The following is a 26,844-nucleotide window of genomic DNA, read 5'->3' as shown; positions in this document are numbered from 1 at the left end:
TGGTTTTATAGTCACACCACGACACACAAATGGACGCTACTTAATAATATTACTTTGTAATGCTAATGGCATGTTTATGCAACAGATTTTACACACAACTTTCAGATTAGTTAATTAAATTGCTGTCACATTGCAGAAGTGGGCACAGCGCTTTTAACAAATTCGTATGATATATGCTTACTCGAATTCAGAATAAAATTTATATAACTTAATATGTTTACTGTATCACGAGTTAATGCAGCGTTCAATACACAAAATATCTCCATTAAATATATGTTTGTAATTGGTAGTTACTTAAATTGTAAGGAAACTTTAGCAAAACGGTTTATGTTATAAATGTGATGGTTAAAGTTGTGACAAAAATACAGCTCGTCGAGTACTTATTAATAAAGTTATCTAATGACACCTAACAACTTACAAACAACACTTTTATAACAAATTCAAGCGTAGGCGTTAATTACACTAATTAATCGAAAAATAACATGTTTCTTATTATTATTATTAACAGTAAGGATTACTTTACATGTTTCATATTATATATTGTTTTTTTTAATAAATAATGAAGAGTGAAGTAACGATTGCTAATAAGAGATTTTTTTGAACTTCTACCAATATACCCGGGAATGTGTCCGAGTGACACTGTCCCACTATCAAAGGTTTATTTCCTCCAAAGTGGAGCATCCTGACAGCGAGAATGTAGGAAATGGACGGAAAAATGCACGCACATCGGAGTTTTCCAATTAACAAATACTGAAGAAAATTTACTGCTTCTTATTCGGTTTATATTCGCCTGTGTGTATCTATATATATATATATATATATATATATATATATATATATATATATATATATATATATAACGACATTTGAATGTGATTTTCACGTTCGTATTTTGTATCACCAGGATTATTAATCAACATACACACGAAGGAAGGAATCGAGGATTTTAATTATAAGTACTGTAATCACGCGGTAGTGTTATAACATGTTCTTATATAACGTGATCAATGTCCCATTATATATTAATTTTTAAATTACTTATTTATCGCCAGTGATGAGAATGTCGGTGACGCGACCTCATAAGGTCGCGTGTAGTTTCACATATTTTCTTAGTATCTCTCTTCTAGATATAAACGAAAGGTACCTACTTACATCATTCGACATTATATTGATGTCGGCATCAAAAGACCTGTTTATTTTATACGTACGGCACGCTATGATGGTCGTTTTGACGTTTGTGCACTCATGAAGATTCGTATTAATTAATAATTACATTGAAGGAGCAAATCACTGTTCTTTATTGTCAATTGTCAATTTTCGAGAATAAATTGACAATTCACATCACTATTACAATATGTCAAAACGGCCATCATAGCGTTCCGCTAGTATAGTAGGTACATGAGTTGTAGTCTGCTGTTGATTTCAGTTTTGTAAACTTGAAAAATCAGGAATCGATAATACTTACAAGGTTAGTACCAGAGGCATTGTCATATTAATGCACTTTTATAAACTCTCCTACATGAGGCTAATCAGAAAATTATCATAATAACACGATTTATAACCGCTTTTTATGCAATCTTTAATTTATTATTCAAAAGCGAGATTTTATGTCAGTTGTAAATCAGTCAAAACGCTTCGTAGAAAATAAATCTTAATATACAGTTTTTTATGAAAATAAGGGACGAAACGATCAGGACGTTCAGCTGATGGTAATTGCTACGCCCTGCCCGCAAATGCAGTGCCGCTCAGGATTATTGAAAACCCCAAAAATTCTGATACGCACTACAACTGCGCTCGTCACATTGAGACATAAGATGTTAAGTCTCATTTGCCCAGTAATTTCAATAGCTACGGCGCCCTTCAGCCTGAAATACCAGTAATGATTACACATCCATCTCTTTGTCAATCCATCCAATGTCATTGATGGATTGATAAAGAGATTAAAAACGTTCGTAGATCGTTGACCGTAATACCAAAAGCAGTAAATGGATTAAAATATCAAACCCAGTTTACCAATTTAGGATTAGTATTGAATTAAAAAAATTGCTATTAGGAATTAGACTAGAATTATACAAAATTGTAAGATGTTTGGATATTTTTATCAGCTACGAATAAATTTTGTTACGCTATCAAAGTTAATTAGATATCTAATATCATAAATGTTTTCACTATCTATAAGCGCACTGAAATTAGAGCGGAGCGTTACTTTGAGAACAAGTTTTAATCGTTGATGAAAATCATAACAGCAGTCGTGGATGCGGGATCTATCTTAGCTTTAGATGAAATTTTAATTATAAACCAGAATTGAGTATTGTTAGGAATCTAGCATTACATAAATAATTTACGAAATCTTTGGTCTTTAATTATCTTTTATTATAATAGTTAGAAGTGAAGTGGAAATCTTTAGGGGAGGCCTTTGTCCAGCAGTGGACGTCTTCCGGCTGATGATAATGATGATTATTATAGTTATAATTATGTTGGCCGGCAACGCTCCTGTGATTCCTTTGATGTTGCTAGAGAATGAGGGCGGCGATGATCACTTAACATCAAGTGATGGTTTCCTCTTAAAAATATCAATCTGCTTAGAATTGCAAGAGCGACATCTCAAGTCAATTTCCTAATATGCAATTATTGGGGTTAAGCTGGTTATCAACTGTTAAGTAGATCCTATAGATGAAGCCATAACCTGAGAGTTGAACAAGACATATCAAGATTTATGATCCATGCGTCATTTGAACGGTTGGCGAGCCCCGCATCGTTTATTAATTTGGTTACAAATAATTAATTTGTGTAAAGATTATTTACACTTTATTAATTATATTATTTAAAAAGAAGAAATTTTTAAATAAAGGTAAATCAATTATGTAATTATAAAATAGAAAGTAGAAAATATCAGCGGACATTTATATGTGTATGTTATAAAAATGTATCTGATAGCGCAGAATACTACGACACGACACGACTGCACGGTCAATTTCATGATGCTAATGTATGTGAAACACGGGTGTACAAAGCCTTAATAGATGAGGAAATTTGCATACAATTTACCATAACGTACACAAGCATGTATCGGATGTAACAATTATAACTGTGACACGAATTCAATTATTTAAATTTGGAAATAAAATTACTTTATGTAACACTAAAAGTCTTTTCTTTAGTTCAACATACTAAATCATTTTTGGAATGAACACTTCTTTAGCCGAGTTGAGCATTTTTTGGTCCCTACCAATACTAATCTTCGATACACTTGTTGTAACAAGATAAATAAAATAGGAAATATTCTTTCCAACTGGAACAAATAACACATGTTTGCACAAACTGGGGATATTCAATAAAGCATTTCATGACTCGAATGTTCGTTATTATATAGAAATAAGACAGTAAAGTTGGCTTGAAGCCCCGACATAACATCTGGTCCGACACAAATGTATCCTACTGAGAGAACGCATCAAAATATAAGTAATGACGAATAATTTACCATGAGAGTTAGTTATCATTTTACATTGAACCATGACGGATAAATTATTAATTCAATTATTGAGCGTCTGCGAATTTAACAATTTATACTACCATCTTATTATATAAATGCGAAGGGTACGAGTAAACATGCACACAAGGTGTTTTTGGACATTTTTTGTTGTGAAAATATAGCACTTACAGCTATGAACACTGTATCCTGTAACACTTAGCCTTAAGTCATATTTGTAGGTTATCGATGCTTGCTGTTGGTTATAGTTAACACTCCATAGATATTTTGAAATACCAGTTTTCTTTATTTCTCTGTTATCTTTGACAAGTTTTTTCTCGGCATGGCGTATGTGATTAATATGAAATACGGAAGTGTTATTCTTATAGATATACTTTTTTGTGTATTTAAATTTATTTGAATTTTTATCATTAACAATTAATGTTAATACCATCCAATTAAATCCAGTTAATTCCATTAAATAAATTAAAAATTTGATGAAAATATTGTGGAGACACAAGATTCGATAATGTTTTCCATTTTTTGATTGAATGTGTACGGAACGACTCAGAGCGGCTGAACCTCCTTAGGAATAATTAGAATGTGGGTATATGTAATAGTTTACTAGCCACTCTACTATCAAGGGCCGCGGTCACTCGTTAACATGCGTTGATAATTATATACAATAAGTATTTTTTTGGTTATATGTAGTTCTTTATGGTTTTTATATGTTGTAATTAAGGAATTGTTTAAGTTACATAGTCACATCTTTGACTAAACCACAAAAAAAAGAAAAAAACCATATAAACGGTTTGTGCCTGTTAAAATGTTATTTTTACGGAAAGTATTTTGCTGGAAAGTATGATCAGGCGCTACATTACTTGGGGTTATTTTTTTGTTTAATTTTGTTTATGAGTTAATCAGTAACGCTGTGGGAATTAAAAAGTTTTAGATAGCCAGATTCATAGTGGAATACTTAAATTTATTGTATCATATAACTTTTGCTTATAAATGAGCCCATAAGGCTAGTATTAAAAATCCTATGGTTTTCTTTGATTTAATATGAGATATATAACCCTTAATTTATAATTCATTTCAATTTAAATCATCCAACAAATAACTTTATATCACCCTTCTTTATAACGAAACAAATAATGTGAATTTAAATGTAGATAGTAAGAGTGAAAGCTATCCTACAAATAAAATTATTCTTTTAAACAAAAACCAATAACATAGGTATGCATTTAATAATGGCTTTTGAGATGCAGTACATTTAAACACAGACTAGACTTCCAGTGAAGAAATATACTAAGACTTTATCAATTAATTTGGAGTTAAAGTATAAAGTAGTCCAATTTGTAGGGACTTTTATAAAAACAATTGTTATAAAATACTAGTGCTTTATACGATTGTTAGTGCTCCGAAATCTAATTTTATGAAACGGTTGAAACAACAGTGGATTTCCATTGCCGAGTTAACAGTGCACTTTATTCATCGTGAAATTGAATTATTTCCTTTGTTAATGAACATTGTTCATTACAGTAATTAACAGTTACGCAAATTATTGTTATTTTATTTTTCATAATCAAAAGGCTTTACAAATTTAGCTGAAGAATCTATTCAAAAAAATGAAACAATTCGTACTAAAAAAAATATGAACAAAATAACGCAAGGCATCAGTATATAGATGAAGGTTGAATTTGATGAAGTATATTCCAAGGATAAAGTATATTCCTGGATATAACAAAGAAATATAAATATCGTACATGAACGAGATCACAACATATCTACAAATACTTTTAGAATAAAAAAGATGAAAATAATTTTTGAGTCTGTTTGCAGTCTCTGTTTTATTTGCTATTTAACCTTCACTTGCGACTAAAACGTCGGTTGTGGTCGTTATTTAAGAGGCAGAATTAAGTGTACTCGATCGTTGCATATAACTCATCTTAAGAAGCATGACTATATGTTATATACTACATACGTACGATTTTTATTTATTATTCCGTGATTTGTCATAATACCTACTGACAGAGTAAGCTAGCATACTTAATACAGATCCCACATCATTAGAAATACTATATTAAGTATAATCACCATACGAATTATAAAAATCATATTATTAAAAATAAGTTCATTTTATTATTCTCTAAAAGCCAAGCTTCTCCTCTACGTTCGGCTGCTTTTTAATTTATCAAGGTTATAGGGTTGTCTTTCCCTTGCAGGTGGGTGTATTCGCATGGCAAATCTAGTTGATCATCATCCTAGGTATTGATGAAATTCAATCGAAATTTTAAATTAAAAAAAGTATTTTTGTGTTACTCACCTGGAAACATCACCCAATCAAACTCAATTCACAGGTTGTGTGTATGTAGAAAAAAATCCCTAAAATTCGTATTTTAGATGTTACGAAAATTTAAGATTACGGTTGCCAAATTATTATGTCAGCAATATAATGTAGTAAGCGAAACTACTATATTTTATAAGCATACGGAGCGCATATTTTCTTTGATGAACATAATGGAAAGATGAGCGCAATAGAACCAGTATCGGCGCAGGTATTAGTCTTAAAAATAACAATAAAATCTATAAATAAAGGCTCAAAGCAATACAAAATATTCATCTAAGAAATATTATCACAAATATATGTATTTCCATTTTTGGCGGCAGCCATACTTCGGATATGGTTGAGCTTTAATGTAAAGAATTGGCAAGAAACTCATTGCCGTTCTTTTAAATCAAAACTTTACAGCTTGATATATGCAACGCAAAGTTTATAAGTGACAATAATATAATAAAGCACCACAAAGAATTTTGTGTGTTACAAGTCACCCATAAAATCTTCCGCCGTTAGCTTTGATATCATATCAAGGTGAAGAGAACACTTTAGCTTTATATTAATAGGCGTTCAATCTCTCGCGTCTATTTTACGCTTTATCGAGCTTCGCTGATTATGGAATCAATTTTATACGTGTGTCATATATAAATGGTTGATAGAGTTATTGTTATTCAAATTATTCTCACACTAGACTCCGTGCAAGGGTGACGGGCGCAGCACTACGTGATCGAGGTCATATCATTTAATTTGACGCGATCTTTTTGTGATGTTTTATGACTCGGACTATATTATCACTCTTATGGGCAAATGATACCGCTACGCATCAGATAGATTTTACGAATGGAAACGAATAGTCTGCCGTCATGGAAAACAGTATCGTTATTCTATCCCAGGGTAGATGGTCCGTCTATAACCATCTGCCCCGGGATAACCTATGGATTAACGGTAACAATTTTTTAAACGAAAATTTTTTACGTACAGTAAACTATATACAGCACTAGCCTACTAAGCCTACTAAGAAGAAAAGAAATAATAATAATAAATCAAAAAGGTATTTCTGATGATCTATATATTAAGTACTAACGCCCCCGCAACCTTATTTTTCCAAATATATCGTGATGAATATATTTTTAATTGAGCAGTTTAGATCGAATCTAAGTTCTCTCATCTCAGATCGATCGATCGACCGAATCAATCCTAGCGCATAAAATTCGCCAGCTTTCTTCTTTTCTTAAATAAACAGCCGTATTATTAATAGGCGAACCAAAACCTTAATGCCAAGACATAACGAATGTAAGAAGTCAAATTGTATAAAGCTTTTTTTAGATTTAACGCAGTGAATAATAAATTTTCTCCATCTATAAATCTGATAAGTGTAAATTTGACCTCAGATACTTTTACAGAAGATCTTTTTTACAAGATTAATTTTAGAAAAAGAAGTAATATTAAAACAATACTCAAATTGCAATAAATGTAAATTAAGGAAAACTTAGATTAACTTAGATAAACGTAGATTTTGACGTTCAATAAGTGATAATAAATCCTATTTTGAATAAAAATATTTGAATTTGAATTTTGAATTTGAATTTGCACTCATTAAAGATAGTCGCGAACTCTCTGTGGATACTTATCAACTCATTTTGTTTTAAAGTTGGCACACTCCAGTTATTTTACAACAACTAGATAATTATCAGATTTCTGAACCATTAAGTGACACATTACATTTTTAAATTTAGTAAAATAAAACATGTTTAATATATTCGTGAGAGAATTGAGAAGAACTTTTGAAAATGATACTATATATTATATCAATTCTCAAATCACCCCTTATACCCAGGTTACACAGAAAATGTTTAGAAAATGAAAATGAAGGAGGATCCTGCTTCGAGGGCGCTGCTGTCGAATTTTTTTCAAGAAAAAACAGGCAAACAGCCATTGGCATACCAGTCTGCAGTAACTGTCCTTCCATATTCTAACACAACCGTTGCGAAGTGACCTTTCAGACCAAAGAATGAGGCAATATATTTTTTCCTCGAATTCTTTCTTTCTTATCCTTAGTTGGCCGATCCTCGAAAGGAAACACCCACTGAGCTGATTGTCTTTTGGTTTCGGGTTCGTAGCAATATATCCAGCTTATATCACCTGTGATGATGTCAAATACAGCATTTGAGTCACTGCCGTTGAAATTATCTAACATTTCGCGACACCAGTCCATGCGAAGGTGTTTCTGGTCGTCGGTTAAAGTCCATACTTTAATTCTCCATGGAATCCATCTGGTACAAAGCTTCCTGACGCCTAAATGTTCGTGTAATACTTTTTGAACTTGATTCATACCAATGCCTAGGCTTGCCCGTATGTGCTGATTGGTCACTCTCTTTTCTTCCTCTATCATGCACGTCGCACAGCACTGATGTTATCTTCAGTAGTTGCTGTTAAAGGACGTCCCTCACGCGGATCATCATTGAGATTGCTACGTCCACGCTTTATCTCGTTAAACCAATTGTAAATAGTGGCACGAGATGGGGCTTCATTAAGAAATGCTAATCGCAGCCTATCATAGCTTTGTTGGTGAGTAAGCCCATAACGATAATCATAATAAATTATTGACCGAAAATTTTCACATGTAATAAGAGTTTTAGATTTGCCGCCAATTCACAAAAACAAAGTACAAATGAATGCAATATACTACATTAGGTTACAAGGAGTTATAAAATTGAAATTCAAAAAAAGTTTTCATTAGCAATGTTTCTAACTGGCCAGTTCTAAACATTTTTAGTGTTACCCACATATTATGGATACAATTGCCTTTACTTTTTGTTAAACGAATGCCCTTTTTAATTTATTAAAAAAAATAGAAGAAAAATGATATTATATTTTAGGTAATGCGTTAGAATTCTTTTTGATGTCATTTCTTATATAGTAGATACTAACACTACTAGCGTCGGAAACAAATGGCACCCTGAGAGAGAAGAAGAGGCGAAAGAAACTCTCCCAGCATTATTTTTTTGCGCTAGTTGCGATGCTAGCTCCAATTGGCTCGTCAGTCGGCAACACTAAGACTAAGGCTGACATCAATAGATCGTACTGAAACTTTGCTCATACTTTACTTTTTCATTTGGCTGTCATAGCTAAAGCTCAGCATAAATTCAGGTGTCAAATGATTATAAGAACGAAATCAAAGATTATGATAAGCTTACACTCAGCTAAGCTTTACGTAAGTAAAGTCTGAGCAAAGTGTAAGTACGCTCTACAAATCTCAACCTAACTTGTATGTAGCAATACTAGCAACCGCCTCGGCTCTTGCCTTTTACAATTAGTCATAAAACAGGTGGGAATTAATTATAATGTCAGTACTTATTAAATTATATTTATTATTAATTATGATTAAGGACTGGTCTCCGCTGCGCTAACTAGATACCGCACAACCGAAGAACAATAGGTTTTTTATTATAGCAACTATTAGATGCTTGTGTGCGTGGCATCTTGACACTCAATGGCATCTTTCACATTTTGTAACATACGCTTCGTGTTATTTTACATTGAAATTAATAGAATACAAAATACTTACTGATGATATGTGATCCCAGTGTCTTTCCTATTTCTTGTAGTATTCTCTTTACAAAGTTTTACTACGCAACCCGGCATTTTAGTTTCAATTATTAGCAAAGTTTAACATGTGGCACGTCAACGTCACACATTGTTCGAGACTGGCTCGAATACGCCAACTTGGGCATTTTAACATTTTCCGCACTTTGAGACTACGCTTGCGGTATCTAGTTGGAGCGCAGCTCAGTACTTACAAACAGAACATTCGGTAAAACGAATTCATGTAAACAGATGTGACTCTTTTCGCAAATGATATCTTGCAATATCTTTCAAATCTTTAACCACCTCTCGATTATAGATACCGTCAAAAAAAGCGTATACCTTAAGGCAGGTTATACTTGTGGGATTCCTGTGGAAAGAAAGTAAAAGCGCCACTGATCACTCACCATACGATGACCGGTACGCTCGTTTGACCTCCTCTGCCATAAAAATAATTATACAAAATATTACATAATTAGTTCATAATACAACATGTGGAAAGAATTTTTACGAGTGGGAGGCTACTTTGCACAGAATGCCATACATATGGGTACCACAACTGCGCCTATTTCTGCCGTGAAACAGTAATGTGTAAACATTACTGTGTTTCGGTCAAAAGGGCGCCGTAGCTAGTGAGGTAACCGAACAAATGAGATTTAACATCTTATGTCTCAAGGAGACTTGTAGCGCCGATCAGAATTTTTGGGTTTTTCAAAAATCCTGAGCGGCACTGCATTGTAATGGGCAGAGCGTATCAATTACCATCAGCTGAACGTCCTGTTCGTCTCGTCCCTTATTGTCATAAAAAACAGGAAATATCTGGGATATTTTTTATATTTTACGACTTATTTGTAACAAGAACTCAATCTGAATAAGAAAATCCCTAATGGAATTGATTACCATGGCAGCAACATAGCATTATGGTAAATATTCGAATCTACGAAGATGAAAAACCGTTGATACGTAAAAATATTGTATTCGGTTCGTTAAATAAAAATGAGAAAGAACGGCAATGTACCGTAAACAAATTTGCTTTGACAAGATCATTTTCACGCAAATTTTTACTGTTAGGGTGTCTACTACATATAAGTACTTACATTACTGTACCGAGACATGCTCAGTATTGTTACTTTGATTAATGACATCTTTTAGAGAATCTGGAGATTAGAGAAAGATAAATCTGTTGAATACTTTTTAAATGATTGAAGCGGGTGTTATTGTAGTTATATATATGTATTAAAAAGGCAAGGTTTTTGCTTAAAAGTAAACAAAAATATTAAAACATATTTATTATTATTTATTAAACCCGATGTTTTGTGATATTTGTAGGGTTGTTAATCTATTGTACAGCTACAATTACACGTGTTTGAATCCTTTAAAAAGTATTTTATTTTAATAAATGTTTTTGTGGTAAAAATGAAAATACTACATAGATTTTGAGTTTACCAAACAAATTGAAACATATATAAAAATAAAAATTATTTTAAGTGTGAAATTACATTTTAAAAAAACGATATCTTTGTATATTCGCTTATTATACAGAACACGTTAACGCCTACCGAATATGTTAATAGCGCCATCCAGTAATTAATACAGCCTTATTATAGTTACTGCTTTTGATTATAAACTCATATTTTTACCATCTTAGAATTTGGTGATGAATTTCATCTTTTAGATAGTGGACTTCTTTGTGAGAATAAGGAATGCATTCATAAGAACCGCCTGCATATTATCTATAATAATGCATTTATTTCATTTGTATTAATCAGTTAAAATTAAAAAAAAAATCTGAACTATCTATATTTGTGCAACTCTGTAGGATACAACAATTTTCTTTTTTTAACGCAAACTTCAAAGATCTTTTTCAAATTATTCAACGTTGTTGTTCAAGCTATTTATTTTAAAGTTTTTCTAGCTGCAAGGGTACAGTAAAATAAAACATGTTAATGTTTAATAATTTTATTACTAAAATAAAGACTTATAAATATAAGGGCAACATTTAATAAATATTTTATACATGTCCATTGGATATAATTGTGAAGATTATTGTTATTAGGCGAAGGTATTAAAAGGCGTTATATATTTTTGATTGACTTACGTTACATCAACATAATAAATTTTATCTTTTGTAGCTCGGGATAATATGCTTCATAGAAAAATGTGCTTCACTAATGTCATAGCTATAATGAACATATAAGACGAATCAATGGTTTTTTATACTGAGAAAATACAATGATTTTAATTATTTATTTATCAAAATCATAATGAAATCAAGGATATATTTATACATATTTTTTGAATTTATGTAAAACACCTTATCTAACAAATAGTCGAAGTAACCGAAGAAAGATTTTCAAAATTGATCAACAAAATGGTCTTTAGTTAGAAAATACTCATAAAACACTGTTACGGTCTAACTACTAGCACTAGTTGCAGACTTGAAAAACTGGCAGTTATTCACATGCTTTTTAAATTAACTCAACTACATCATAATATAAATGTATATTTATACTAAAAAAATATTTACAAGCTACACTGAAAGTCCCTTAAGTTATTATTACCTTATATTATATAACATTCTATCGATATATTTTGTCTTCGTGTGGTGGCAAACTTATAAAGTATGGCGCTGGTTGTGGTGGTGCTAGATATCGCACGGATCCGGGCGCTGATTGTATCTTATGTGGCAGTGTCGCCGTTGATAACGAAGGTGGTGGTAGAGTACCACCATACCCGGGCCATGCAGGGCCCCATAACGGTGCGCCTGGACTATTTGCTAACGGTGCACCTCTGTAAGATGTACTCGTCATACGTAACCTAACTATACATATAGCAACTATCAGAATGGCAATAAATGCAACAACACCACCTACGATACCTATTATTAAATTATCATCATTGTTTGATACGGCTACTCCAAGAACAGGTGCACCTTTAGGCTCTCCAGTTACTTTTGGACGTTCATGTGAGGGCGCAACAGACCAAATTATATCTGGTTCAGCTGAAGTGCGATGAACTATTCGAGGAGGAATCGGGGTTGAAATGCTGCTGCTTGACATAGACGTAGCTGTTGGTCTTCTCTTTGTATCGCATGTGAGCTCGTCATCACCTATTTCAAGCAGAAGGAATCCAGAAAGGTATTCAGGTGAATGGCATCGGACATTCTCAATACCAACAGAAGGTAGCCATCTTCTAAGAGCTCTTGAATTACAATCACATCGTATAGGGTTGCTTTCCAAACCGAACATTGATAAATCAGCTCTGCGGTCATCGAGGGCTACTAATAATTGCGGTTGTATTGTTGTTAGCTGACTTCCACCAATGTCTATTGTAATTATTGATGACCTTGGTAATGGAAATAGCAAAGCCGGTGGTAGATTTGTTACTGATGTGTTACGAAATTTAACTGTTATTGCTGGGGATTTTAATCCTGCAAGAACGCCAGATGACACAGTCTTAATTCGTGACCCCCGTATACCTAGTTCTTCAAGTCGAGGATGTAATGTAGAATGCAGTTGGTCTGCACCAATAGTAGTATCCTTAAATTCTACATCCAATTTTTCAAGGGCCAACAAAAATTGTAACGCTCCTTGGACATCAAAATATCCCAGTCTAGGGTAACCGTATGCCCGTAATTCTACTAGATTAGATAAAGTACTAAACGCGTTCTTCTCAATTTTGGTACATTTTTCTAAGTTTCGTATATCTAGTACACGCAAGGAGGATAAGCCGTCGAAATTTCCCTCGAGGATAACTGTGATGGGGTTATCGGAAATATTTAGTCTTTGTAAATTCTTTAGTTTAGGCCATGAAATCGCTAGAGAGTTTGAAATATCAGAAATTTGGTTGTAAGATAAGTCCAAGGACTCCAATAGAGTAGTTCGGATGAATGTTTTCTCGGATAATTTTGTAATATTATTATGCGACACATTAAGCCTATGTAAGAATGGGGTCTCGAGTTGACCGATGAATCTCATGCCTGTACCAGCAAGATTTAGGTCTCTTACTGTTTTGGGTTCAGTCAAAACACTAATCACAGCTTTTTCTGTCAATGGATTGAATGAAAGGTCCAACTTTTTTATATTTACCATAACGCTGTCTTCAGCCGGTATATCAGTAATATTATTATATGACAAATCTACACACGAAACGAAGAAATATTGCTTTTGTAAAGCTTTTAGTGGGGCCTGTTCAAACAAATTTTGTCTCAATACTATTGTTTCTAACATTCGAAGTCGAGATCTTTCAAATATGTTCTCAGGTAATTCAGATAAAAGATTACCAGCCAAATTTAATATCTCTAGCCTGATAATTCCTTCAAACACACGATCACCCAAACGATCTATTCTGTTGAACGATAAATCTATATTCTGTATTTGACTTGAATTATGAAAAGCCATTTCACTGACAGTTTCAAGTTCATTCCTTGCTAGTAAAATGGTTCTCAACTTTGGAAGTCTAGCAAAATCCAATTCATCTACATTTTTCAAGACGTTGCCTGATAAGTCTACCAATTCTAAATATTGTAAAGTACTTATAAGTTCAGAAGGGAAGAAATTGAATTTGTTATTAGTCAATATTATTTCTCGTAACCTAGGGTGTATTTTGAATGACGAAGGGAATAAATAACTCAGCTGGTTATTAGAAACATCTATTACTTCTAAACTTGTTCCTGTGTTAAAGAATTCTCCTTTAAATGCGTTTAACTGGTTACCTCTTAGAGATAAATATTGAATCGACATAACATTTACGAAAGCTGGAGTCCTTATCGTTACGATATTATTGTACGATAAATCTAAATGCGTTAAGTTTTTAAGATTTTTGAATGAGCCTTCTGAAATTTCTTGTAAATTATTGTGAGACAGATAAATTCGTTCCAAATTGCGATTTTTCGAAAATAAATTCACTGGGAGAGCTTTCAGCCCCACATCACTTATGTCTACGACTAAAAGAGCATCATTATGGCTAAAAATGTTCTGAGGGAGTACACTCATGTGTAAATTGTGACTAATATTGAGATGCGATAAACTTGGTATAGATTCGAAAGCATTGACTGGAATTTCCGATATTTGATTCCCGGATATATCGAAGAACCACAAACTAACAAACTTCAATTGTTGACCTGTGAAGCCTAAAATCCTATTTTGGCTCAGCGATAAAAATTCAAGAGTCGTTTCCAATCCAGTGAATACTTCGGATGAAATCGAATTGAGGAGATTACCGGAGAGGTCTAAGTGCTGTAGGTTTTTGAAGTGATCGAACGCAGCCGGCGGCAATTCTCTGATTACGTTTCTTGAGAGAACCAAAGAATTGATCCGGTCTGACACCGCTCGTAGGATGTCGCTAGATAAGGCAGTCACTCGGTTAAAGCCGAGGTGAACAGATGTAAGGGCAGGTAGGCGAGAGAGCGCTGTGCCCGGGATAAGCAGGATATTATTGTCACGTAATAACAGTGTTTGTAGATTGACAAGCCCGTCGAATGTATCGTCTTCCAACTGAAACAAAACAATATAATTTTAAGTTCCATGATCATGTTACTCAAATATTTTTATAGACTAAATTGGGCGAATATCATATAAACATAGTTTTTCTTAAACAAAATAATTTTTGATTTTATTATTTCTTAACAACCATGTTTGGTTTTAACTATTAAGGATATATGTCAAAAGCATTCAAGCAAATTTCATTATGTTGAATTTTGGGTAATCATTACTGTATAGCGATTTTCATAATAAGCTATTTAATTATATTTTTGCAGTCCAATGGTATTTATTATAATATAAGACTATTGTGTCATTTATTTCATCTTGTCATCTAAATTACATTTAAGTCACAATACTAATTGTGATCTCACAATTTTTTTTTGTAAATAATCATTGAAGTGCCTAGTCAATATTATCTTGTCTCCAAAATGTTCATAGTTCAATAACCCTAAAAACAGACGCTGTAAGTTTTTATGTAAGGACCACACCAGCTGTACACCATGCGATTCTACAGTCATGACGTTAGTTGGTCATGAAAAGATATGTGCTAATAAAATTATAAAAAGCTGAACCAATAGGCGTTCACAAGTTAACACTCCTTCCTTCGGTACAAAAATCTAAAAAACATTTATAAAATTAAGTTAATTACTTTATGAACTGAAACTAACACTTTCCAAATTCTTATCGGCTAAGCTATTTCAATTCAATGCTTTTAGATATTTTCTCACATAGAGTAAAATTCCGTATTCATTTGAACACAGTTGAATGTTTCCCAACATAAACAACGGACAAATAATTAATGAAAAAATTTTTCAATATGAAAAGAAACCATGCTTCATTTGAATTTAACAAAAAAATTAACAAATATTAGTGCAACTTCAAAGCCTCAATCATTTTAACACGACTTACGGTTACTGAAATATCCAAATAAGTTAATTTAATTATGTTCATGTAATTTTTATAACTACCAACATATGATTTTAAAGTTAATTTTAAAGTATTTAGTACTAGCTGACCCGGCAAACGTTGTTTTGCCATATAAAGTATAATTCACGCGATAGTTTTATAAATAATAGCCTATGTGTTATTCTGGTGTGTAAGCTATATTATTGTAAAGTTTCATCAAAATCCATTCAGTAGTTTTTGCGTTAAAGAAGTCCAAACATACATCCAGACATACAAACTTTCACATTTATAATATTATAATAGGATAATAGGATTTAGTTGATTTTAAAGTTACGTCTTTATTCGATTTAGTTCCAATTTTAGTTTAATAGGTTTTTGTCGCCTGACAGGAACCATACCGTTAGTATAATTTGATAACTTTCTTTAGCGGGTGAAACCACAAACCAGATATAAAATCAATTGATTGGATCAGGTAGTTTAAAAAAAATATTCTCAATTTACGCAAAACTAAAAGCAAACTCGGTTCAAGTGCTAAGTTGAATAAGCTTACTGTTCTCAGAGAGTTGACTCCGATATCCAAATAAGTCAAGTCACTTAAGCCAACAAAGGTGCCCGGTGATAGCTTCACTAGATTGTTTCGACTTAAGTCAAGTACTTGGAGAGACGCCAAGGAGTTGAGATGACTGCTATCCAGCATCTGTAAAATATAACATAAATAAAATATAACATCTGTACATATATCATATCTTTATATAAATATATTTCATCTGTGCGTGTGTTGACAACACTGAACTCCTCTTGAGCGGCTGGACCGATTTTAATCAAATTTTCTGTGTGTCTTCAAGTGGATCAATAGGACATTGGGTGTTTTAATGTTGACAATAAGCTAATTGTCTTAGAATCTTTAATAGAGGATTTATAGCATGGGCGTAGATAAAACAATAAAAAGCAGACAATTCATAGAAACTACTCAACTCACCGTAATCATATTACTCGACAGGTTCAAGTGCTTCAAACTCGTAAATGATTTCAGAGCGACGGTTGGGAAATCATTTATGAAATTCTCTGATAGATCCAGCTTTTCCAGGTTCTCGATACCTTGAAACACATCACTGTTGAGCTTTGAGAGTCTGTTACGACCCAGCTCGAGAGATCGCAGTTCGTTCAAGCTGATGAATGCTCCTCCTTCGATATTTGATATCATGTTGCCGTATAGGTTTATTTCTTCTAGAGTCTTCTGGGAAATAAATGATGCTTGACGCAGGGTAGCTGTATAATTAATGATACCACATTAATGATAATGTTACATAATTAATCTTAATGTTATTATACCAGTGGGAGGCTCCTTTGCATACGATGCCGGCTAGATTATGGGTACCACAACGACGCCTTTTTCTTTTCAGTGAAACAGTAATGTGTAAGCATTGCTGTGTTTCGGTCTGAAGGGCACCGTAGCTAGTGAAATTACTGGGCAAATGCGACTTAACATCTTATGTCTCACGGTGACGAGCGCAATTGTAGTGCCACTCAGAAGTTTTGGGTTTTTCAATAAAACTGAGCAGCACTGCATTGTAATAGGCAGGGCGTATCAATTAGCATCAGCTGAACGTCTTGATCGTCTCGTCCCTTATTGTCATAAAAAAATTATTTGAGAAAATAATTTTTGAATGTGAAATATAATTTATGTGTTATTAAACGTTTGTGTGGTAAATTATATAAGGGTTATTTAAGGTATATTATTATGTAAGGGTTATATATCATAAATGACTTTTGATACCACAGATTGGGAAAAGAGCGACCACCCAAAGACTATTAAACAATTAATTTTATTGTATGATATTACATTGTAACGATATTTTTATGAAAAAAAAGCCCGCTGAGTTTATTGCGCCCGTACTGTTCTGGTCTGTGGCGAGTTTTTTCGAATGAGTGGTAGTTTTTCACTTTCAATAAGGGAATTCATAAAAATATTTATAATTTTAATATAATATATTTTTATTAATATAAAAACTGTAACAAAGTAAAAATTATACATTGAATTTTTTTTTAAATACTTGCTATATAACTATGTAAGTAAGTATTGCTAATTAGGTACTTTGTAGAGTTAATGTCAGTTTATCTTTTTGTCTGAATGTATATCCATGGAAAATGCAAACACTGCTAAATAGATTTAATTCAAATGATGCATGTATATTCAACTAAAGGTCGGGACAACACATAGGCTACATAATATCACGTTAGATGCAAGCATAGTATTGTTCGTGCTTTATAGTGTCCAGGCGGACGACGACGCAGGCAGCAGCTAGTATATATTTGAAAATAATTAACCTAAATTATACTTTGAGCCTTAAATTTCATAATATCATATCGAGTGAATCGAAAAATATTTTTTTTATTAGATCGTTTTACTTATTACTTCAATGGAGGAATAATGTGGTGAAATTAATATTGGTGATCACTTCTTCATTAAAATGCAACGCCATCTTAAATTGACGACCCATATAGCCAAGTGGTTAGTGACCCTGGCTAGCTAGAGAGAGCTACAGATCCCGGGTTTGAATCCCGGTAGGTGTAAACAATTATGTTATGAATATGAATGTTTGTGTCCGAGTCATGGATGTTTATATGTATTAATATGTGTGTAAGTAAGTATATTGTATTAAATATATCGTTGTCTTTGTACACATAGTACAGACTTTGTCTAGTACTATATAGGTAATAATTCAATTCTGGACGCGTTGTTACTAGGACTCACCAGGACTAGTCAAATAGCCATCCTCTTCAATGCCTAGTTTGGGGCAAACATAATTTGTGTAAAAGTGTGTTAATTTTATATAATGATTATAAAATCTACTGTACTTATAAGTTGCAAGACTACTGTACTTATAAAAGTGCCAACTTTGCTAATTTCTGCTTGTTTTTCCTGTCCTGACTGGACGACAAATTACTGTTTCAGCGAACTTAAGTGTGAACTTTACAATACGGAGAATGGCTTTGCTTTGAATAGCTTCTTTATACGTTTGTAATAATAGCTCTTTGGGGCAACCCTTAAAATTTGTAAACAGTGGTTTGCTAACCCATTAGTTTTTGTTAAAAACAACATTCAGAATTAATTAATTAATATTCCGATATAATATAGAGATCGAATCTGCCTTATAAAACTCAAAGAAGGATGCAAAAGGGGCAAGTAAATTTTGTAATCCATTTTATATCAAAATATTCTCTTAAATGTATGTGTGTATATATATCTGTAGATTATAATATATGTAAATCAAAAATAAGCCACAGATTAAAATCCTATTGTACAAATATTTTTTTAAAACATCTGCGTCCAAAGCCACAACATTCTTTACTAAATTCAAATGAAGAGACATAATCAATATTTAAATGTTGAAATTGAAATCTTTACCGCAACTGCAGTCCAATTTAAACTTATTCAAAAAAAAACAAAAAAGTTCATTCACATTAAGAGATTACAAAAGCCATAAAATGTCTCATTATTTTGAAGGATATGACTACTTCTTACCTATTCTGTTTTCCCTGAGCGAGAGAACTTTTAATGAAAGCGGTCCGTTGAGGGACACCGACGGAATTGACACCATGTTGTTGCGGTCGAGACGAAACGTCTGAAAATAAACCGTTAAGTTATTTTTTCTGTAATTGATAGTAACAAGTGGCACAATGGGTAGAACCGTTGACTCTCACCCCGGAGCCCCTGGTTCGGTCCTCGGCCGCCACGTACCAATGTGTTTTTGGTATTCGATTAATATGTATGTTTAGTCGACACCTTATAAGGTTTGCAACGCTCCTGAGAAGAATCACCTCTGGTGTTACAAGAGAGTATGGGCTGCGTTGATCACTTACCATCACCTGTATTTATGCTCGTTAGTCCTCAGAATTTTATTTCTTATATATAAGACGGAGCAATCGGGCAAGAGCCTCACATGATGGGAAGTGGTGAGGCAGCCACCCATGGACATCTGCAACACCAGAAGTCAAGAGCTGCGTTGCCGGCCTTTAAGTTGGGTGTATGCCTTAATCTTGACTGTGCCTGTATTGGTATGGAGAGACTGAAGCCGGTAATTAATTCCAAAAAGTGGCTGTGCGAGGCAAGAAAATTCTCGCGCGCGGTAGTAGATGCAGAGGGGACCCACATCTCTACGCAACGCCAAAGAATCAATCCGATCGGAGATAACTTGACTGTCAATGATTCGAGCCGCTCTTCGTTGTATGGGGTCAAGTGGAAGATGGCTTAAAATCTCTGTAGACTAGCATTTTACAACTGGGTTATTTCATCTTATGTGCACTTGTTATAATAACTGTAACGTGTGCAATTATAATATCTTAGGCGAAACTTAGGCGAGCATATGGGGGTAAAAAATTCTATCTATTTACTTTTAAGAATAGGAATGTAGCTTTTGACAATCCGTGTTTAACTTAAACAATTAAAAAGCAACAATAGTTTATGGTTCACCAAGGGAGGAATGCGATTCCTGCAGTGTCGTGTGTTTGAGGTGAAGCTGAGGACTTCAACACACTCGTTGTCAGGAAGTCACATTTTTTTAATGTCATTGACCAGCATCGTATGTCTCAAAATAGAAAAAAAAATGAATGAAAAACACTTAACACGTTTTCAGACATCTTTTCTTTCGTTGTGACAAGCATAAAAGGTGTATACTAAACATAAATTATGAAAATTTAAGTCTGCAAATACCTTTAAAACGTTGCATCCAATGAGCAGTCCCTCCTCCAGACCACGGATATTATTCCCGGTAATATCGAGCTCCTCTAGCGCAGGAAGGTTATGTAGCTCTGCCGTTGAGAATATCGGATTCAAGATGTCGCCAAGCAAGTTGTGAGCCAGCACCAGCTTTGTAAGGTTGCCTCTCACTCCCGCTAGAAGACGATCTGGTAACCGACGCAGACTGTTGTGAGAGAAATCTAATTCTTTTAATGGTAGTCCATAGCTGGAGAAGATCTGAAAAAGAAATATTACAAAATCAAAGTCATATAAACAAATTAGGCTTAAACTAAGCGATTTTGTTTCGTCACTATAGATATTTCTAGTAAAATTACTGAATCTACCATATGTTTAGAAAAAGTAGAGCTCGTGAGAAGAACATACAACAAACTCAACGGCCACTTTTTTCAATCAAATAGAGTATTTTACAATGGCTGTAAATTACATAAACAAATAATTTATAAGGTGCTGCGTGAAATATATTATGTATCGTGTTTAAAATATAATATCAAATATTTCATAAAAAAAAGAAATAAAGAATGAACTGTATAAATATAAATTATCGTATATTGGATGCATCAACCTTTAGAGCTTGAATTCATTGTTTGTGTAAGGATGCTTCGTATAGTCGTGATTGCTGTCACAATTAGATACTAATCGTAACATACAGATTTTTGATCTTATAATATGTACGTATTTAACACATTAAAGCATTTACATATTAGGAGTCGTGTGGCAAGTATTGTGCAATATCATACTTTACAGATTTTATGTTCATGACAAAACGGCAAGACTTTCATTTTCAATGCAAGTGAAATGACCTGCCCTGCGTATTGTGCCCCTCAGAATTCTTGAAAGAATAAAATTCTGAGCGGTATCGCTACTGCGCTCTTCAATATTTTGAGACAAAAGAGATTAAGTCTCATTATCCCAGTAACTTGAGTAGCTACGACGACCAAAAAAAATGTAATTCAAGTGTCTTTCTCTTTTTCAGTCGTATCTCTTTCTACAGTGTCATATACCTCTACTTTAGATTAATTCGGTCTTACATAAACCTAATGCTAATAAGCTTCACAGATCATTTACAGTTACGACATATCTGAATTTTTAATTTATCTTGATTTAATTTGCTAAGATAATTCAGAGACCGGCTCCGTGTATAATCTCTCCATTAACATTATAAATTATTAGAACATGTTATATGAAGAACGTTCAAAATATTAAACACAACTAATCTACTTATACCACTATACATATAAATAAAATTGGAGTGTCTGTTTGTAATATTGAAATAACCGTTTTTTACTACATGTATATAAATGTTAAAAATAAAATAATAAAGCATGTTTTACAATTTTTGTCTGTCTGTCTGTTTGTTCCGGCTGATCTCTGAAATGACTGGACCGATTTTGACGGGACTTTTATTGGCAGGTAGCTGATGTAATAAGGACTAACTTAGCCTATAAAATGAAAGAATCGGCTGTAAGGCGGAACGAAGTTCGCCGGGTCAGCTAGTAAATAATAAAATACAATAATTGTAGACATTTTTATTTTAATTTAGGTTAATATGTATTGTGGAATTTAAACATATCTACTTTACAACGAAGATTTTATAAGGCAGAAAGACTATTATTAATACAAAACTTGTTAGTAATGGATGATAGAAGAATGTAACTCAATTACATCAATTAATAGTTCAGTAAATTATTAGTTCACATGTAGCACGCTAAGGAATAACAAAAGAGAATGAAAAGTAACAGAAAAGAAAGAAAGAGAACTTAGGACAGGTGTATTTCTTTTAGCTTATATATATATATTAATTATAATACTTTTGAATTAAATAAAACTAGGAATGCTCGAGAAATAACTATGAACATTTCGTTAATTTGTTTGTCTACTAAGAAAGGAATCCTTTTATATAGGTACGTGTAAAAATGTAAATATAATAGAAAGGGAAGAAATAGATTCATTGGGGCTTCAAGGGTTCAAGAATAAGTTTATTCTTATGCATTAAGTTAAGTTAAAAATAAGAACAGTGAAATGTAATAGGACATTCCCCACTTCACTAGCTATGGCGCTCTTCAGACTGAAACACAATAATGCTTACACATTACTGCTTCACGGCAAAAATAGACGCCGTTGTGGTACCCATAATCTAGCTGCCATCCTGGGCAAAGAGCCTTCCGGTGAACTGATGGTATCCATAGAATTGAAGAAGAATGTTAAATATGAAATGAATTGAAATACTGCAATAAAATAAATAATAATAAATATTTAGCTTTCCATATTTGAAAGTTCACAGAAGATAAAAATCATATAACGTAAACTTTCCAGATTTGAATTTAAAAGCCTGTCCAAAGAATGTTGAATTATTAATAAACTATTGAAGATAATAGAAAAGGTCCCGTTACACAATATAGAATGACCTTACAAACTATAATGAGCTGTTGGTCAAATAAATATTATTTGTGGCCAATAAACAGCAACTACAGTGCCTTACTGCAACTATTTTCTTGTCAAAAGTGAATACAAATTATCATTTAAATTCATTGTCTTCTAGATCGAGTTGGTTATTATCTAATTTAGTTAGTCGAATATATCTCAGCTAATGATACACGACATGTTCAAGTTTATTTTCTAAAGGTGGTAGTATATAGTTGTTATATAAATGGCGCGTAAAACCTAGGTTTTATTTAAATCTATGATTATTTTTTTATATAAATTTGTTCTCATTGTTCATTAGTTATGTTGTGTTATTTAAAAATAATAATAATATTGACACACTTTTACACAAATTATCATGCTCCAAACTGGGCATAGCCTGTACTATGGATACAAGACAACGATATATTTAATACAATATACTTACTTAAACATACATAAATACATATAAGCATCCATGACTCGGAAACGAACATCCATATTCATCATATAAATGATTGCACCTACCGGGATTCGAACCCGGCACCTCTAGCTTAGTAGCCAGGGTCACTAACCATTCGGCTATTGTTGTTTAGTGTTGTAATTTCATTAGTAAGAAATAAATAAAAAATAATCCCCAATAAAACAGATACACTAACGGCCGTTCCCAATGTTCCGTCTATCTCTTACTTGAGATAAAAATCGTAACTATCGTTGAGTTTCCTGTCCCAATAAACTTATTGACGGTAGCTCACCTTATTCGTAGACGCTGTCTGTCAATGGGACGACGTATAGCTTACCAGATAGAAGTTTGTATGGAAACTGCATTTCACGCGTCCCAATATAAGGCGATAAGAATGACTTATCGGGTATATTGGGACAGCTTCATATTATTGACATCTAATTACTGACAGTAGAAGGTAGTAATTTATATCTATCTGTAGATAGTATATTGGGAACGGCCGTAAGAGTGAAAACGGTTAGCTGAAACATTGGAAACGTTGAGTTGGTAGAGATATTAACATTTGTGAGTCATTAGGATTCCGTTGTAATTCTCAAATACCACAAACCTGCAATGCGGAAGTTTGTGTGCCGCGATACCCTTTCTAACGCACACAAGCGAAATTGAAATAGATTGTAACCACAATCACAAGGCTTTGATACTCACGAGACAAATGCTAATATTACGATTGTGTACATTATGTTATAACCACTCACAAATGATTACTTTGTAGCGACAGCAGGTCTCATAGATATCAATAACTAATAACGGTCGTTTTCAATAACGTATCTCTAGCTACGGATACATGGCTATCACCGTTTAATGACAAGTTCTATCTATCCATAGTTATGTGCAATGCAGTTATATTATTAGTTACTGTCCAGTGCTATCTGTCAAAAGGTTATTGAAATGCAAGTAAGCGTAAAAGGATAGATTTGTAACTCGTAAGTTAAACTAAGGATAGATAGGTCATTGAAAATGGCCGTAAGTCAATCTAATTTATAAGTTAATAATGATACCACATACTGGAAATGGAGCGAACGCCCTCAGGCTATTTAAGTATAAATTTTAGTGTACGATTCAACATATATTGACACAAATTAAGAAAAAAAAGAAAAGCCCACTGAGTTTCTTGTGCCCGTTCTTTTCAGGTCTAAGGCATTCCATTTCAAAAGGGCGGTAGTTTTTTGACGTTCAATAAGTGATTTTAAATCCTATTTTGCATAAAAATATTTAAATTCGAATAATTTAAATTAATAGGCCATAGTGTCAGTTACGCTTCAAATAACTAAATTTTATTGAGAGAATTAAGAATCGTCAACATGATTTAGGATAGAATAAATCCATACAGGGCTCTCCATTATCTATGAGGATACATACCATAACACACACATTGTGACACATCGTGTTACATTGAGCCAGTTATCAAGCTTCCAATTTACCAGCAATTTAGGCATGAATTGATTCTATGATAATACGATGATTAAAGCATATAATATATATATAACTACAGCTTTTGTAAGTGTGGCGGGCATACCACGGTGGCTTGCTTGACCAATGGACGGTCGAAATTTCAATCCAATAGTGCATTTATGGGAACAATTAAAACGAAGATATAAATAGACTGTGAAAGGCAACTCATGGCGTCCCAGATATGAGATGAGATACCTAGAAATATTTCGTAAGCAATGTTCATAGTACCAACCAATCAATATAATAAACAAAAGGGGAGAGTTGAAATGAAAGGATTCAGGGAATGGTAGAATACAAGAAAATATCAGGGGCATGGTAATATCATGGCTGAAAATATAAGGGCTTTATTAAGGGCCTTGTTGGGAAAAGGCACAGAGGCGTGACTGCGTAATAACCATAACTTATCTTAAATGTACCAACATCTTGCAGCACAAATACGAAGCATAAATTAATCTTCACGCCTGTCCACAGATTGATAAAAAAATTAGATTATCTATCATAATATCAATATGTTGCAATATATATGTCCGAAACTTTATTATTAACATTTTATTTAATCACAATTAGTGCTGGATTAAACACTTGATTGGGCCCCGCGTGATAGTTCACGATATATGATTGCTTTTTGCTTAAATGCTTCAAACATATCTGTTGGCTAGGAATTAGATCGGCTCCTTGCCAGTACCGACTTACGTAGTAGCTACGGACCCTCCTCCTACCCCACGTGATAGGGCCCCTTATTTTATATCCACTCATCTCTGCCTGAACGTATTTTTTGAGTGAAAATTTACCAGTAGGAGGCTACTTTGCACAGGATGGCAGCTACATTATGGGTACCACAGCGGCGCTTATTTCTGCCATGATGCAATAACGTGTACACATTATTGTGTTTCGGTCTCTAAACTCTTTAAAAAATTGCGACGGGCCCCGCGCTTGCCTTATTCGGAACTGATCACAATCATAACTTAAAATATTTTACCTGTGTAGGAAGCGATTGTATTCCTGCTGATTGCTGACTAAATGATATGATCGGCGCACCATAAGGCAACGCTGGGTAGTCTCCAGGGAAGACCACGTGATCGCAGTTCATGAGGATCCTCAGTTGAAGTGCCCTATCCACTTGCACCTTACACCGGCATGGATACCGAAGGTCATCGTTCAGTTCCGAGCACGGCACCCACGGCTGCTGCCCGGTCACAAACGGCATGAAGAGTACCAGCAGTAACCGCATCATGATCTGGAAATAAATCGTTTGTGATACAATTCAACTCTATACTTGTATCAAATTAGACATCCGAGGTTATATTGTTTGTTAAATTGGCACCCAGCAAAAAATTGGTAGGCTTGTTCAAAACACCATTAAAAATGAAATGTAAAAGTAAACATCAGACATCTCAAGTCAATTTGCTAATATGTAAATATTGGGTTTGAGCAGGTTATCAACTGTAAAGTAGATTCTGTAGATGAAGCCACAACCTGAGAGTTCAACAAAGCATACAAGATTTTATGACGGTACGCACTTGTATGGTTAGCTCAGTTGGGAGAGCACTCGCACGGATCTCAAATTTTATTTGTGTGTTAATCCCAGAAGCGAGGGTTATCACTTCAAAAACAAACAGCAGAATACAATTTGTAATTGCAAACAAAATACGTTGGACCTCTTGTTTAGTAACATCGATTTTGAAGTCAACCACAGCTCCTTGCCTCTTGTCTCTGAAGATAAATACCATCCATGCCTTGAATTCGATCTGTCTAACTTGCTAATTTGTAATACACAGCGTAAACCTACTAAAGGCCCAAATTTTTTTAAAGGTGATTACACTAAAATAAATGAAACTTTGTCCTCAATTAAGTGGGACGAAATTCTATCAGCGGATTCAATTAACGACATTACCGATATTTTTTACGCTTGCTTAAAAGAATCTA

General features: G+C 33.5%; 1 protein-coding gene across 2 annotated transcripts in view; it reads right to left on the bottom strand.

The window, feature by feature from the left end:
- LOC126966691 (protein artichoke) overlaps positions 1–26,844 on the bottom strand; it is a 441,824-nt gene that overhangs the window by 366,887 nt on the left and 48,093 nt on the right. The window contains exons 2-7 of one of the 2 annotated variants that reach the window (XM_050810871.1): positions 25,898–26,155; positions 20,496–20,759; positions 19,308–19,407; positions 16,761–17,050; positions 16,332–16,478; positions 11,336–14,887 (exon numbers count right to left, since the gene is read on the bottom strand). The exons of the other annotated variant lie outside the window; for it this stretch is intronic. Of the exons in view, the coding sequence (XP_050666828.1) occupies positions 11,972–14,887; positions 16,332–16,478; positions 16,761–17,050; positions 19,308–19,407; positions 20,496–20,759; positions 25,898–26,152 (3,972 nt within the window). The 5' untranslated portion in view covers positions 26,153–26,155 and the 3' untranslated portion in view covers positions 11,336–11,971. Of the gene's footprint in view, positions 1–11,335; positions 14,888–16,331; positions 16,479–16,760; positions 17,051–19,307; positions 19,408–20,495; positions 20,760–25,897; positions 26,156–26,844 lie in introns of those variants that run through there. 2 annotated transcript variants of the gene reach the window in all.

The sequence above is a fragment of the Leptidea sinapis genome, chromosome 11 (assembly GCF_905404315.1).
Source record: "Leptidea sinapis chromosome 11, ilLepSina1.1, whole genome shotgun sequence".
Classification (NCBI taxonomy): domain Eukaryota; kingdom Metazoa; phylum Arthropoda; class Insecta; order Lepidoptera; family Pieridae; genus Leptidea; species Leptidea sinapis.
The sequence above is the reverse complement of the archived record's forward strand: the minus strand, read 5'-3'. Positions and strand labels throughout refer to the sequence as shown.